The sequence below is a fragment of the Aspergillus uvarum genome (assembly GCF_003184745.1).
Source record: "Aspergillus uvarum CBS 121591 unplaced genomic scaffold BO82scaffold_42, whole genome shotgun sequence".
NCBI classification, from domain to species: domain Eukaryota; kingdom Fungi; phylum Ascomycota; class Eurotiomycetes; order Eurotiales; family Aspergillaceae; genus Aspergillus; species Aspergillus uvarum.
In genome coordinates this window covers 120,720-136,467 of record NW_020291339.1, presented here as the reverse complement: position 1 = coordinate 136,467, position 15,748 = coordinate 120,720, and the positions used below count along the sequence as shown (strand labels likewise).

General features: G+C 49.8%; 2 protein-coding genes across 2 annotated transcripts; one reads left to right on the top strand and one right to left on the bottom strand.

The window, feature by feature from the left end:
• Positions 1-127: 127 nt before the first annotated feature.
• On the bottom strand, positions 128-2,944 carry BO82DRAFT_123976 (uncharacterized protein). The gene is made up of 7 exons (XM_025629906.1): positions 1,957-2,944; positions 1,804-1,905; positions 1,699-1,751; positions 1,510-1,639; positions 1,382-1,457; positions 1,176-1,329; positions 128-1,126 (listed from the first exon to the last, which is right to left on the bottom strand). The coding sequence occupies exons 1-7, from the start codon at positions 2,810-2,812 to the stop codon at positions 464-466; spliced, it is 2,034 nt and encodes a 677-aa protein (XP_025490021.1). The 5' UTR covers positions 2,813-2,944; the 3' UTR covers positions 128-463.
• Positions 2,945-6,410: 3,466 nt separating this feature from the next.
• On the top strand, positions 6,411-11,104 carry BO82DRAFT_403920 (phospholipid-translocating P-type ATPase; the record flags this gene model as incomplete). The annotated part of the gene is made up of 4 exons (XM_025639409.1): positions 6,411-6,863; positions 6,925-9,858; positions 9,916-10,145; positions 10,195-11,104. The coding sequence occupies 4 exons, from the start codon at positions 6,411-6,413 to the stop codon at positions 11,102-11,104; spliced, it is 4,527 nt and encodes a 1,508-aa protein (XP_025490020.1).
• Between the last annotated feature and the right edge of the window lie 4,644 nt (positions 11,105-15,748).

Genomic DNA, 15,748 nt, shown 5'->3' with positions numbered 1-15,748 from the left:
CACGTTGTCTTTGAGATTCCAGATGCGACCACGGATGCTGACTTGCGCGTAACTGGAGCAGAAGGACTGTACAGAACCGGGCAAGAGGCCGGTTGAGCCTGAGAGAGAACTATAATCTTCACAGTCATTCTGGTGTTTGCAGAGTACCGATCTGGAGGCAATGGCCCCAGGTCTGTGAGCATGCTGTAAGGCTGTCGGCCCGTGGCTGCTGCATTGCGCGTTGCTGCACCGCGCTTTTGTGCCGTGAAGGATGATTCTTGCAAGGTGCAAGTAAGCTAGCAGGTCGCAGTGGAGCCCTGTTTTTCATTCCCGGTCGCATTGGGACGGCTCCTTCTGACCTAATAATATGCTGTCGAGAGCTGCATGAGGGCTGCATCGATTATATGCACTGGGAAGATTCGCCACTCCACTGACTATGACTGTGATGACCACTGAAGATTTTTGGAAATAGATGGGGTACCCTTCACCGGGGAGGGGCTTCGTGTTGTCGGATCGGTATCTCTGTCCCAGCACCAGCTTTGATAGCACTAGCTTTGATCTTCGGCAAGAACCCTTTGAAGGCATCCCGGTCATACTCCCGGGCTTCAATGGTTCCATAGATCGACTTCTTCGGGCGCGGCCTTGTCCTGACGCTATAGACGATACGGTAGTGCAAGGTCTCAAGGGCTTCTTTGGCCAGTGTGCGCTTTAGATGGGAGGCACCGGAATCCTCGATCAAGCTGAAGACCTTCTTGAGACGGTCAGCCACCACATCCACCTGCGTGTTGAATGCTTTTTCAGCCTCTCTGTCCGAAAATTCGACCTGGTACCGTCCTGAATCCACGGCAATGTTGAGAAGGGAGGTGATGGCGAGGAGCTCTCCGTAGTCGTACTCGGGTTTGTCTTTGCCTTTGTACTTTTTGATGTCAAAGATCTCTCGCTTGAGGATGTCTGTGATTCGCGTCAAGCTGAGCAGCTCGTTTAGTGGCTCGCACAGAGGCCCTGGGTTGTCGAGTAAGAAGGACACGGCCAGACGACACCGGGTTAGAGCGATCCAGTCAGCTTCCGGCAGTATATGCTTGAGAAGGCGGTTTTGGAATGTTGCGTCTTTGAATGTGTTGAGTGTCGTGGTACAAACACGATGTATCTAAGAATGTAAGTGGGTTGCAAACTATCTCTTAGAACTCCAGACTCACCAAGACCTCCGCGGTGTCCTCCGAAGCGCTCTCCAGGACGGTAAATATTGCCCTCTCAATTTCCGAGCTGATGGTGGCAACGCTTGTTAGAGTCACATCGAGCGTCATCCGGAATAAAACGCTCAACAGGTATTCTCGGGTGTCGTCTGCGAATCTATAAATCGATTAGCACTTGTCGAGAGAGACGTAGGATTTGAGAGACCTACAAATCAGCTGCCCCGCAGATCAGATCCAGGACAGACAACACTAAGCCCTGGTGTCGGGAGATAGTTTGTAGGTAATCTGCAATGGCTTAATATCCCGGAAGTCACACTCCTAGGCTTGTTCTCCATACCTTTGGGATCCGCATCTGGATTGATCTGTTCGTGAATATCTAGTGCATTCGGAATTGCTCCCAACCGTTCGAAAAGTATGCGAAAGTCATCTGGCCGTACGAGGGCCTTGATATGTTTAGCATTTGTGTTCTGGAATCAACAGCTAGTCAGTAAAGCACAAATAGCTAGGCTACGAGAGAGCATGTCACCATTATAGCCCTGCAGTACGCATGTCTGATACTGTCCTGTGGCTCCATCGGTACTGGCGGAGGAGATTAGCAGCGCGAGGAACTAGGAAGCCTGAACGGACTCACTGGAGTGAAAGATCCATGAAATCACCTCGTCCGGCAAGAATGATCTGGAGAGAGCGAAATCAACGATGCCGGAATGAAAAGCTCTCTCTCTCGAATGATTTGCTGGAACGAGTAAGCCTTGACCTAGTTGTCATTAATCACAGGAACACTTACCTGTCAACGAGGTCAGATATGATCTCGGACTAATACATTCGACCGGAAATTCAAGGCCAGGAGGCAACTCGTCCTTGAAATCAAAGAAGTGCCAAGCCTTGGTCGGATCAAAAGCATCTGTTCTGCGCAGAGCTTGAAGTAGGCGTTGCATGTCCATCTCGTCATCGTTGTCTCCCAGAGCTGACGTTAGAATTCCTTCATGTAGCTGTCCCATCCGACGGGTGGATTCATTAGCCGCCTTGTCGAAAGACGCCCTTAGCTTAACGATACCAGCTTCAGTCTCCTGATCATCAATCGCGGCGGTGACAAGGGAGTCAAGATTATTCTTGTACGATGGGGCAGGCTTTTCTAGCCGGGCGAGTATATCAGTCTTTGCCGAAGCTGTAGGGCCAGGACGTGCAGGCTCTGAAGACGTAGAATGGGTTGGTTTAGTGAATCTCATGAACAGGTCTGCGGGAGACTCTAATGAGCCTATGGAGTCAGTGTCCTCTTCATCAGAGCCCATCACGACCTCTTTTCCGTGCTTGACAACACGCTGCGAGAAGTTGAAGCTCGATCCTGGTAGCAGACTTGTAGATGACGGGGAGCTATCATTTTGGGTCTCATCTTTGAGTGCGTCTTCGTTATATGGTGTCAGCGAAGCAAGTGGTTCAAGCGCTGGCCTTTCTGGGGTCGAAGATCCATCTTTTGAGAAGAAAGATGATGATACTTCGGTTAGAGGAGATGATTGCGGAGGGGCCGGACTAGGATCCTTGGCTGAAGGCTCCTGGGCTGGAGGTTCCTGGCGAAGGTCTTGGTTGCTTTCGTTAGTTGCAGCGAACACTGGGCGCTTGAAATAACTGCTTATGCGTCGCATACTGGGCAGCTGAGGGGCACTGAGACGCTGTCATGGAAGAATGACCTGCATGCTTTGTTCAGTTTAGATCTCCGCATTCTACGGAACACGTCGGGCGCGTCTCCCCATTCGCGAAGTCACATGATACGCATACTACTAAAGCATGGTTATATGGAGTTGGTGATTCGTACTAGGTACAGTACAGTACTCCGAATAGCACAGTTGGTCTAAACTGCAACAAAGAGAATAAATTCATCCCAAGCTGTATTTTTAGTTCTTGGACACAGGCAAGCATCATCGCCAAAACCGGATTTGCTTCCAGGCACCGCCCCATCGTTTGCTGGTTCCCGTCTCAGATTGTCATCTCATATTATGACCGTCTCCGTTCAGATTCGTCAGCTTTCCCCCATGCACCGTGACCGTTATGTAGGGGCTACTCCGTCCAGTGGCACAATATCCAGATAAATGATGTGGGGGAGGGATTCCTTCCGATGTTCATAATTTCCCAGGGGTAAAATATTATTACGGCCAATTTTTTTCCATTATTTCTCCGAATGATCATACAGACATCCAAAAAATACGGTTTCTTTCAAATTGTCGTTCACTAATCACCATCCATTGCTTACCAGGAAATCCCCTGTCACCACAGATTTCTTTGTCTGTTCTTTTCGACCCCAAAACAATTCAGCCAGAATGCAGCGTGAATGGGGCCAAAGAATAGGAAGCATTGGGTGTCGATTCACCCAAGTCGCTGTCTGCCCTTCAGTTCAAGTGGGAAAACGAGCAATTCAAGTTACAACTCATATTCCTAGCTCAGGATCCTTCCTGTCTGATCGCTCTCGGATGTGGCCCAGGGGCTGGGAGCGGTGCAGATCTCAGGGTTAGTATGCCATGCCGACTTACACTGTGCTTTGGTAGCCTACAACTTTGGTCTCCACACGGGTTCGTGGCCGATCTATCCAGTCGGTGTCATATTCCATCCTTCCCGCAAGGTGCAAGACTCCAAATTACTCATAGTACGGCTATTTCAGTGTCCGTCTTCCGCTTCAGACGCCATGCACCCTCTCTGGGTTGTCGGCCGGGAAGAGGTAGACCTAGCGCCACCGTTTGATGGAATCGATACTTGATTGTCCGAGTGAACATGTGCGAATAGGATAAGCAATGAAAATGCATCATGGTTATGAGAAAGGATATGCCTACCCTCCATAGTTCGAGCGCGAACAGTACCTTGGTCAGACGAGGCTATGGTGGCCAATTCTTACCCAGCCCCCTCGGGCCGGAACGAATGACAATGCCGGCAAAAGCACGGGCGAAATTAAGACTGGTTTGTGTGTGTGTGAAATTTGAAGCTATTTTAAGTCGTGCAGAGGAGCCATTTCAGTGCAGAAGCGCAAGTCGGTTCACTTGCGCGTCAATTCTCTGACATGAAACTGATGTCTGACTGAAACACTTTCGACCGGATACAATGCTGAATGATCGACTCCGGAGTAGCCCCCCCCCATGAAGGGCCACGCTTCCAATGCAGGTTCGCAAGTGACTAGATACTCTATGCGCAATAGTCATGGAACCATACCAAAGTAATCAAACTGTATTGGGTGGGGGGTTTGCTCTTCATTGGCCTTGCCCAGAAGCCAAGACAGACCGACAAATATAGAGAAGAAGAAAAAAAGGGGGAAGGGGAGGAGAGGATAATGATTGCTAGAAAGCCGAAAGTGCAAGCGGATAGCAATGCTATCCGGTAGCCGAATTTACATAATCAGAAGGGTTGACAACTTAGGCTGTGCGCATACGGAATTAATGAAAATCGAATGTAACAGTTGACTGCCGCATAATCCACCAGTGAGCTGATTGTTGTCTTTCTGGCTATCTAGCTGGTCAGTTAGTCTACGGATTTAAGATGTGGTACCTCTCCGCGCTCCGTTGAGGTGGAGCATACCCATGGGCTGGCATCAGCATGTGCCGTCCCGGACGACCTTAGGCTGTTTCAGGCTCGGTTCGACTAAGCCCAGGCAGCCAGTCGTCCCTGGGCCTTCCAGAAAGCTCGGTAATCCGGTAAGTATCGATAAGGTAACAGATACATCCGTTTGCCCTGTTACAATGGGTGCGAACAAGCAAGCAAGCATAGCTTCCAGAAATGCTTGAGCATTATTGTCCGGGAGACTCGTTGACTCTCACATTCCTCATTGATCTATCTACCGGTATGATGCGCAATTCGCCTGTTCTGATGGTATGCATGGCTGCATGGCTGCCGCAGTGCATGGACCCGGAGAGGGGAGGGGGGGGTGTAGATAAAAGCCATTTCAGCGCCATTGGCCCGATAACTTAGTGGGTAGTGCATTGGAAGAGCGTAGGATTTCTGAAATTGTAATGACGACGTAGGTCGGAATTAGAGGGACGAAGCAATAACGATTGACATATTGAGCATCTGCCAGAAGAGAGACCATCGCAGGTCTGCGTATAATAGCGTGAAGCGCCCACGGTCTAAAGCGAGGCTGGGTCGTAATTGTTGCCGGGCGGTTGAACCTCCTTCCCTATAGTAGATAGTAGGTTGAGCCAGGTTAGGCAGGATGTGCACTATCATCAGGCGATGGAATCTGGGGATCAGCAAGCTCCTAAGCTCCCTCCCAGTACTCACTGAAATTCTCGAAGGTTACCTCTGCTGACTTTGGTGGTGACAACCGATCAAGTTGTCGCTAGTGGATGTTTTGAGTAGTCGATCGGTGTGCTGTAACTCGTATCAGTTCTTGGATCTGTCCGTCTCTGTAGGGACAGGAGCGCAGAAGCACAGAAGCGTATCATCACTGCCAGATCTACTCCGTACCAGGCTTACCAAGCACTTTGCAGTTGTAAACACTGGATGTACCTAGTCACCTGCCTTTTAAGTGTCTGCAATTCAGAAAGATTGTTTGCTTGAAATCGATAAATACGGTGCAGTGTATTGAGATGACCAGGTTTTGACAGTTTGGTACCGCATCCGCGTTCCACCCTAGTATTTGAATACCGTACCTTTCGAGTTCCGACTCGCCGCCGCCCCCCCCAATTCTCCCACCCCCCCAAAAGGTCCCGTCGGCTGCTGGGTGTTCCATGAGAGAGAGTGAGAGACCGAACGCTGTCCGGAACGCTGTCCTCAAGCCTCCTCTTAATTCTTTCTTCCGCAAAGGCTGAGTCTTTTAGTCCACTTGTGGTTTTTATTGTTTCTCTATTCCTTTTCCTGTTTCGTTTTATTCATTCGTTCATGGCACATACATGGCCCATCGTGGGTGATCTTCGTCTTCCTTCCCCCTCTCCGCTCGTTTCGCCTTCCTGTCTGCCATTGCCCTGTGTTTTGTGAGTCTCCTTTGGTGTTATTGACACTCCTTACCTTCTCGCATCGCCGTGTCGCACTCGAGCGCCCATCCTATTCGTTTTCCGTCGCTATCAACCGCAATATATTGCCTCGAATCGACCCTGTCCTGACTCCTTACCCACTCGATCTGACTCCGACTCCGGTATAAACAAATCAACTCGCGAGCGGGCTGCGCTGCCAGGGTCCAGCTCGTTGACGCGGATGCCCTCCCTTCGTCGTTTTGAACAACACGGTGCCTCTTTTATGCCCACGATAGGGTCGCAAGTAGCCTAAATGGCTTCTGTCGATTTAGGCGCAGATAGCGTTGAGCCTGACAATGAGGCTCGAGAGACCAACAGTAATGTCTCCAAACCAACAAAGCGCCAACGATGGGCAACACAACGAGTTGCCGGCTCAGGAGGAGCGCGGAAACGAGTCTCAATAATAGATCGGCTGCACAAGCGCCCAAACGTCGAAGAAGAGAAGCAACAACCGGCTGCAGTTGATCCGCCTCCTCCACTGCCTCCAAGCCCAGTGAATTCGACGGCTCCGAGTAATAGAACGATCTACTTCAACATCCCCATCCCCGAGAACGAGAGAGATGAAGATGGGCGCCCAAAGATGGAATATCCGAGGAACAAGATTCGCACAGCCAAGTATACGCCTCTATCTTTTGTACCCAAAAACCTTTGGTTCCAGTTCCAAAACATTGCCAATATCTACTTTCTCTTCATCATTATCCTTGGTGTACGTCCCTATACTTCTCCTACCCCAAGAGATAAAGGAATCCTCACTTACATCCAATTAGTTCTTCTCCATTTTTGGCGTCGCTTCGCCAGCAGTGAACACTGTTCCCTTGATCGTTATTGTTGTGCTCACGTCGCTCAAAGATGCCATTGAAGACTTTCGCCGTACCGTCCTCGACAATGAGCTAAACAACTCACCAGTATACCGTCTAATAGACTGGACCAATGTGAACTCGACTGAAGATCAAATTTCCATGTGGCGCCGATTCAAGAAGGCTTGCACCAGAGCTACCGTCACCACGTACAGGGCCACGAAGGCTCTATTTCAGCAGAAGAATACCCCTCAACCGGCAAAGGATAACCGCCGCGCAACGTTTATGTCCACAATATCTCCGCGTGCTTCATTCGCTTCTCAACGTGAAGACGATGCTATTCAAATGACCTCCGTTCAAAATTTTACCCCCGATGCTCGACCAGACTGGCCTCTCCCGGCTGCAGATGTCGACTATCGATCGATGCCAGACAAAGCTGCCGGATTTCAGGCCATGGAACGAGATGCTTCTGCGACTCCTCCAAGGAAAGGTGGAAGCATAGTCGATATGTCGAAGCAAACCTTGGGGAAAGCAAGATTCAAGCGCGATTTTTGGAAGAACATTCAGGTCGGAGACTATGTTCGATTATATAACGGAGATCAGGTTCCCGCGGATGTCATCTTGCTATCGACATCCGACCCAGATGGCGCTTGCTACGTAGAAACCAAGAGTTTAGACGGGGAGACCAACCTCAAAGTCCGACATGCCCTTCACTGTGGCCGCCAAGTCAGACATGCTCGAGATTGCGAGAAGGCAGAATTCGTGATCGATAGCGAGGCTCCACACCCTAACCTCTATGCCTACAATGGAGCCTTGCGCTGGGATCAGCGTGACCCAGACTATCCCGATGCGCCTCGACGAGAGATGGTGGAGCCTGTGACGATCAACAATCTGCTTTTGCGTGGCTGCTCTCTCCGGAATACCGAGTGGGCTCTTGGTGTTGTTCTCTTCACTGGCGAGGAAACAAAAGTTATGTTGAACTCGGGTGTCACCCCTTCTAAACGACCCAGACTCGCCAAGGATCTCAATTGGAATGTCATCTATAACTTTGTTATCTTGTTCGTCATGTGCCTTATTTGCGGAATCGCCAATGGGGCTGCTTGGGGCTCGTCTCACAGGTCTCTAGATTATTTCGATTTTGGATCGTACGGAAGCACCCCTGCCGTTACTGGTTTCATCACTTTCTGGGTCGCCTTGATTCTATTTCAGAATCTTGTTCCGATCTCGCTTTACATCTCACTGGAAATCGTCCGGACCATTCAAGCAGTTTTCATTCATAGCGACGTCTTCATGTACTATGATAAACTGGGGATTTCGTGCATCCCGAAATCCTGGAACATTTCGGATGATGTTGGCCAGATCGAGTATATTTTCTCCGACAAGACGGGCACATTGACCCAAAATGTTATGGATTTCAAGAAATGCACTATCAATGGTCTATCTTACGGCGAAGCTTTCACAGAAGCTCAAGTGGGTATTGTCCGGCGAGAAGGAGGCGATGCCGACGCAATGGCCGCCAATGCCCGAAAGAAGCTGGCCGCAGACACTGCACGGATGTTGGGCATGCTTCGGAAAATGTACGACAATCCATATTTACGCGACGAGAGCTTGACATTCATCTCGCCAGACTTTGTTGCAGATCTGGATGGTCACTCTGGCGAAGCCCAGAGAAAAGCCACAGAACATTTTATGCTCACTCTTGCAGTATGCCACACGGTCATCACAGAGCAAACGCCCGGAGATCCTCCTCAAATCGAGTTTCAAGCACAGTCCCCTGATGAGGCTGCCTTGGTAGGTACAGCGAGAGACTGTGGCTTTACCGTGCTTGGAAGGTCAAATGATGACCTAATCGTGAACGTTCTGGGCGAGGAAAGGACATATACTGTTCTCAATACCCTGGAGTTCAATTCCACGAGAAAGCGCATGAGTGCGATCATTCGAATGCCTGATGGTAGTATACGGCTCTTCTGTAAGGGTGCGGATAGCATTATCTATTCGCGCTTAGCCCCAGGCAAGCAACAGGAGCTGCGGAAACAAACTGCACAGCACCTTGAGATGTTCGCTAGCGAAGGTCTGCGTACTTTGTGTGTAGCGGATCGTGAGCTCAGCGAAGAGGAATATTTGGCTTGGAGCAAAGAACATGATCTTGCCGCTGCCGCGCTTACTGATCGTGAAGAAAAGCTCGAAGAAGTTGCAAGCAACATCGAGCAAGATCTTATGCTTATCGGCGGGACCGCAATTGAGGACAGACTTCAGGATGGTGTCCCAGACACCATTTCCCTGCTTGCTGACGCCGGAATCAAGCTGTGGGTCTTAACTGGTGATAAAGTTGAGACAGCCATCAACATTGGCTTCTCATGCAACCTCTTGGACAATGATATGGAGCTTATTGTCTTCAACATTCCCAGTGACCAGCCGCAACGGGCGTCGCAAGAGCTTAACAAACAACTGGAACGCTTTGGGATTACCGGGTCGGACGAAGAATTGATTGCTGCGCGAGGCGATCATAGGCCGCCCGCCCCCACGCATGCCGTTGTCATTGACGGCGAAACTCTCAAATTAATGCTCGATGAAGAACTGAAGCAACGCTTCCTTTTGCTGTGCAAACAGTGCAAGTCCGTTCTTTGCTGTCGAGTGAGTCCTGCTCAGAAGGCAGCAGTTGTGCGCATGGTCAAAAATGGTCTAGACATCATGGCCCTTTCCATTGGAGACGGTGCCAACGATGTAGCCATGATCCAGGAGGCAGACGTCGGCGTCGGAATCATTGGTGAAGAAGGTCGACAAGCTGCTATGTCATCTGACTATGCCATCGGGCAATTTCGATTTTTGCAACGTCTTGTCCTCGTCCACGGCAGGTACTCATATCGTCGCATGGCGGAGACAATCGCAAATTTCTTTTATAAGGTGCGGCGCATCACCAGCTTCATCGTCTATATGTACTGACAATTTTACCTTTTAAAGAACCTGGTCTGGACACTAGCGCTCTTCTGGTACTCGATTTACAATGATTACGATGGCTCGTACCTTTTCGACTACACCTACATTGTTTTGGTCAACGTCGCCTTCACTTCACTTCCTGTGATTTTGATGGGCATCTTCGATCAGGATGTTGATGACAAGGTGTCATTAGCCGTGCCTCAACTATATATGAGAGGTATTGAACGGAAAGAGTGGTCGCAGCTCAAGTTCTGGTATGCGGCCTTGCACCCCCCTCCTGTAGCTGGTACTGACAGAACCCAGGCTATATATGGCCGATGGCTTGTATCAGTCTATTATTTGCTTTTTCATGCCATATCTCCTGTATAGTCCCGCAACATTCGTGCACCACAATGGCTTGAATATCAACGATCGAACACGCATGGGTATCCTGGTTGGCACCAGCGCTGTTTTCGCGAGCAACGGCTACATCCTAATGAACTCCTACAGGTGGGATTGGCTTACAGTCATGATCAACGGCATAAGCTCCCTCCTTATCTTTCTCTGGACTGGGATTTACTCTTCGCTTGAGGCTTCAACCACTTTCTTCCACGCCGGTCTGGAAGTTTACAGCGCGCTGTCATTTTGGGTTGTCCTATTACTCACTGTCATGATTTGCCTGCTGCCTCGCTTTGCTGTGAAGTCTTTTCAGAAGGTTTTCTTTCCACTTGATGTGGATATTATACGCGAGCAGGTGTCTCAAGGAAAGTTCGAATTCCTTGACCAGTATGAGGCTTATGTCCCACCCCGAGCAGCTGAAAAAGCGGCAGCAGCTCGCGCTCTTAGCAATGAGTCCTCAACGTCTTCGGATTTTGTGAAGCCGATACAGCCGACTGTGAAGCAGGATCCATTTTCAGATGAGCAGCAGATATTCTCTCCGTCCTACCCTCCGACTATTCGCACCCACAAGTCACACAGCAAGAATGGCAGTAGTGGAACGGCCTATGCCTCCAGTCTTGACACCACCCGATTACCTCATCCACAGCCTGTGGATTATGTTCATTATTCATCAGAGCGAACACGACATTCATTTGACCGAGTTCCACCTACATTTGAGGTGGACCAAGACTTCCAACAATCCGAATTGTTGACGCGGGAATCCTCATATCCCAGGGTCCAAGAACCCGATAGCCCTCTTAAAGGCCCTCATGATCCTCCATTGCATGCGATTTGATACCACACGCTTTAAACCGTACATACATCGACCTTTCTACACCTTCGCTATTTCGCTTCTGTTTTAAACAAGAGCCCGACCTTGCTCTCCTGCAACGGGCTTATGTCGACCTTCCTGTCCATATATTCAACCTGTTCTCTTTTTTTGTTGTCTGACGAGTAGATTACCCCATATTCCACGATAGAAGGCGTTTGGTACCATGGTTAAACGACCCGGCGCAATTGGTTCGCTTACATCCTGTTGACCTCATTCCAGCAGTGATTCTTTTCTCTTCCATGATTTTCATTTACACCTGACCTGGGAGTCATGGCGCATTGGCCTGCTTTCCTCTTTAATGTCCTTCACCTCAATCTACCTACTTCCTCTGTACAAAAGCGTCTCATTGCACACGCGCCCAGTCTATCACAGCCCCCCTTTCTTTTCTCCTCCATCTTAGTTGGAACATTTTCATGCACTTGTACCATTGGATGGTTATATGTACCCTGGAGTCAGCATGTGGAAATGAACATCATGTGAAGATGGGCCATTGATTCCGTTGATTTTAATTTCAAGCTTGGTGAACTTAATCCCTAGGCCCTCCATAATCTACATAACAGTACATTTAATGTTCAATCTGCAATCGAACACAATTCCGCGGTAGTCTATACTCAGTAAATTCCACCGCAGTTCCCACAAGGTTACGTGCCGTAGTGCCCGCGCCAAGTTGGTGAGGCGCGTCTTCGCGCGTTAAGTGGATTATCGGCAGTGCATGGCTCACCGCCTTTCTCTCCAGCCAATCGCTCACACGGAAGGGACTGCACCGATTCACTACGTTTGTACCTATCGAAGGGCATCAACTTTCAATCCCGTCTCATTAAACCATTCAATTTCTGAGCAGATCCGCTGCTGCTCGAACCCCAGCAGGAGGTGATACCTCGCATCGGACAGGGGAAGTCAGAATATATCTTACTTCTTCATCACCTCACCAAATGTTCTCTTTATGAAACTTGATTCTCTCCCACCACGCCCGCCTCCGCAATCACTAGCTATACTCCCTTCGCCGCACAGTAGCCATGCTCATACACAAAGTCATTGTGGTCTGATTTCTCATTTTCTCATACGCCCTGGAGAGGACTTTTCCAAGACTTACCCTCCCGGTGTTCTCTTGAATCACTCTCGCTATGGAGGTCATGGATGTTATTGGGTTCGTATCCACATCATGACACCATCATCTATCTTTCACTGGCGGTTCACTGACCGAGTTGTTCTCCTACAGAGAGCTACAGTCTCTTCCCGATGCGGTCCATATCCTGTGTCCCAGGCAGCACGATGACGATCATGGACGGTACGACGATCCCAGTCAAGTAGACGAGTCGGGGAAAACGGTTCAAGAAATAGTCACGGAGGCCAACGTTCGCAAAGAGAAGTTTTTGTCCTGCATGCGTATCCTGGCCTATAATCAGGAAGGTGTGGAAGAAGTACAGTCTTGGATCTGGCGAAAACTAGACGATTCACTGGAAAAATGCGATTTCTGCATCAAGCAGTATTATACAGGGAAGATCTGGCTGATGGAGCAGCTAAAAGAGAACTACGACGATGAGGATATTGAAAAGTTTGCCCGCATGCTTGACGAGTGGGACATCAAGCGAATTACGAAGAACTTGGCCACTGCTACGGCACAACTGAAAGAGGTCCCACCCCAGGAGATCGGGCTTCATGTATTGGACCGAGCATCCTTGCTTTCAATCTTCGAAACTCTGAGCTGTGATGCCATGTTGCGCAGTGACAGTCTCTTGCAGGAGTATTTTGATGAACCATTCCGGCTGATCCAAACAAAGCGCAGTTTGAAGGTGTCCGACTACATCCCTGCTGTCACCCGCTTCCTGTTCGAGCCCAACCAGAATCGCAGCTTCTGGGCCATTCACTCTTGGATGCGATACTCACGCCCCCCCACCGCTGAAGAATTCGACTGGGCGATCAAGGAGGGTCTTGTTGATGCACTCAAAACCGCCTCGCAACAGCCAGCTCAAGTAGCAGTCATCCAGCGGCTGTGGCGTGGCATGCAGCTTGTAGTGAAAAGGCTGGATAAGGATCAAATTACCCATCATCTTCGCGCACTCGAAATCGATCCTTGCCGTCTCTCTGTGGACCACCTTGGTATCCCTTCACCGGGCTTACGGTTCTTACTCAACACGATACAAATCTTCTTGGAAAAGGCACCGATTGATTTCTGGGATGCTATGCAGACGATTTCACCTCAAGCTCTCATTGAACTCGTGTTCTACAACCCCCAGCTGGATGCGTTTTTGATGCAGGTTACGGAGGGTGAGCCATTCGAAAAGTCTGCTATGAAAGATATGTTATCATGGATTAGTCCATTCATGTCGTCTCTCAAAGGAGCGCATCAACCCTCAGCTTGCAGATCCCTTGTCTACCAACTTCTCGACCGACTGCAGAACTCACGGTTCCCCAATCTGGCCAGGTATCATTGCTTCCACACTGGTCTGGTCATTCTACTCCATACCCTTCGCAGCTTCACCGACCATGAATCCTCAAGAGGCTCCGTGGCTCGCATCGTACTGTCCGAAACGCTAGGTGTTGTAAGCGCAAATATTGAGAGGATACTGCGTCCTCCCCAGTTTGCGGTTGAGCAGGGACGCCAGCGAGAGATTTCATCCTTGTGTATGGACGTCATCCGTAATACGCTTGCCCTGGAGTGCCAGTCCCTCAAGAGTGACTATGAAGTGATCCTGCACCAGAACACCCTCCAACATGGAGTTAGTACATACTCTGCTGCGATCTGGGATGCGGTTGTTAGACATCTCCACGAAGATAACTTAGCTCTCTCAACCTCTGCTTTGCTTGGTATATTACCTCTTGTTGGCCTTGAGAAGTTTCCCACGAAAGGAGAGTCAAGTCCGGAGAAAACTCACTTCAATGTGATTTACGGTCATTTGACCAATCTATCTTGTCAAATCATCGAGCGCCTTGCAGACTTCAAGCCTGAACATTTGAATGAGCTATTCAAGAGCCAGGATACTAGCAGTGCCTTAATCTCCGCCTTGTTTGCAGCTGATCTGGACACATATCAGGCTGCCGTGGATCTGATCAAAAACGTTAGTGGTCAATCAGCTCGGAGAGATGCGATTTCACACCTGCTGGAATCGTTTTTCACGACAACTATGTACGGCTTGAGCTGGTCTTTCCGACGTATCTCGAATATGAAGACGTTTGCCTCCGCACCAAGAATGCTGCATACGGGTACGGATATTATCGACATCCTCTGCGATAGTCAAACTGGTATGCTCAGAACCCGCAAATTGGCCGATCGACGGGAGATACTGTCTCTGCAGAAGCTCTGGGAGTATTTATGGCAAGCTTTGACTACGATATTTGACTGCACGGAACAATGGCACCTCCGAGGTAATGACAAGGCCGTCATGCTGGAATTCTGCCGGGACAGCATTCAGTTCGCCGATCTCCTTTTCGGACAATATGGTGTCTTTCTCAGCGCTGTAGTCGATGCAGACCCGAGTTCAGAAAGTTCCGCGCGAGAGAATTTTCTCAAGGCCGCAACTACAACCATGAGCGCGATGGTCAAATGGCTTCGCTTGAAGGATGAGTACTTGGCGACAACTTTAGTGGGACTTGTGTCGAAGATTCTGCGACGTTTAGGGGAGCTCAGCGTCACGACTGTTAAGCAGGATGCATTGAGCTTCATTGAGGGCGTCGCGGTGAACTATACCGTTAAGACAATCTTGACCTTGCGGGAGAAAGCCGAGCTTGTACAGGCCCTAGAAGCTTATTACAAGAAACCCATTGTCACCGCATCAACAGCCAGCCTCAAGAAGCAGAGCATGATCACCTCCTTCGCCAAACCCGTTGACCCGACGGCCACTCCCAGCCCTCCGAAATCAGCTGATGAATTTGATGATAACATTCCTGACGATGTCCTATTACAAATGTCGCGATCCGTCGAGTTAAACAAAGAGAGGCTTGCCATCGAAGCCAAAAAGAAGGCAGAGAGGGCGGCGAAGGCTTTGCCTGCCATTCCTAAGCCTGCTCCGGCTCCTCTAAAGCCAAACGTGTCCATTCAAGCTTTCCGCGAGAAGCGTGAAAGGGAGCGGGAGGCGAAGAAGAAACGTGACCTAGCGGAGCTGGCACGATTGAAGAGGAGTCAGCCAGCAATCGGCGTTGCTGAGCAGACCGCTGAACAGGGCTCCGGCTTGCTAGGACTCGGGGTCAAGGGCAAAGATCACAACGTTCCCGCTGATAGTATGATGGTTTCCTCGGGATCAGAGTCTGAGTCTGAAAGCGAAGATGAGCTTGACAAGGAACTATTCGGCGCCAAGTCGCGCTCAAAGCCCGACGCCGTCAAAGCTTATGAGGAGAGCAAGCGGATGTCCTTGAAACAACAAGGACCCGTGAAGAAGATCAAGCAAGTTCGGTCCGCTAAAGACATGAGAGCACGACTGGCGCCTGATTTATCCTCGCTGCATCGCACAATCCTTGGTTGGGATTTCTTCGCTAATGGTGATCTTCCTCCAAATTCCGGACGGACAGATTACAGTCTGGTGTCCAATGCTTTCAGAGACCCCATCGAATACCAGAGAACCTTCGAACCCCTTCTCATACTGGAAGCCTGGCAGGGATTCCAATCGTCAA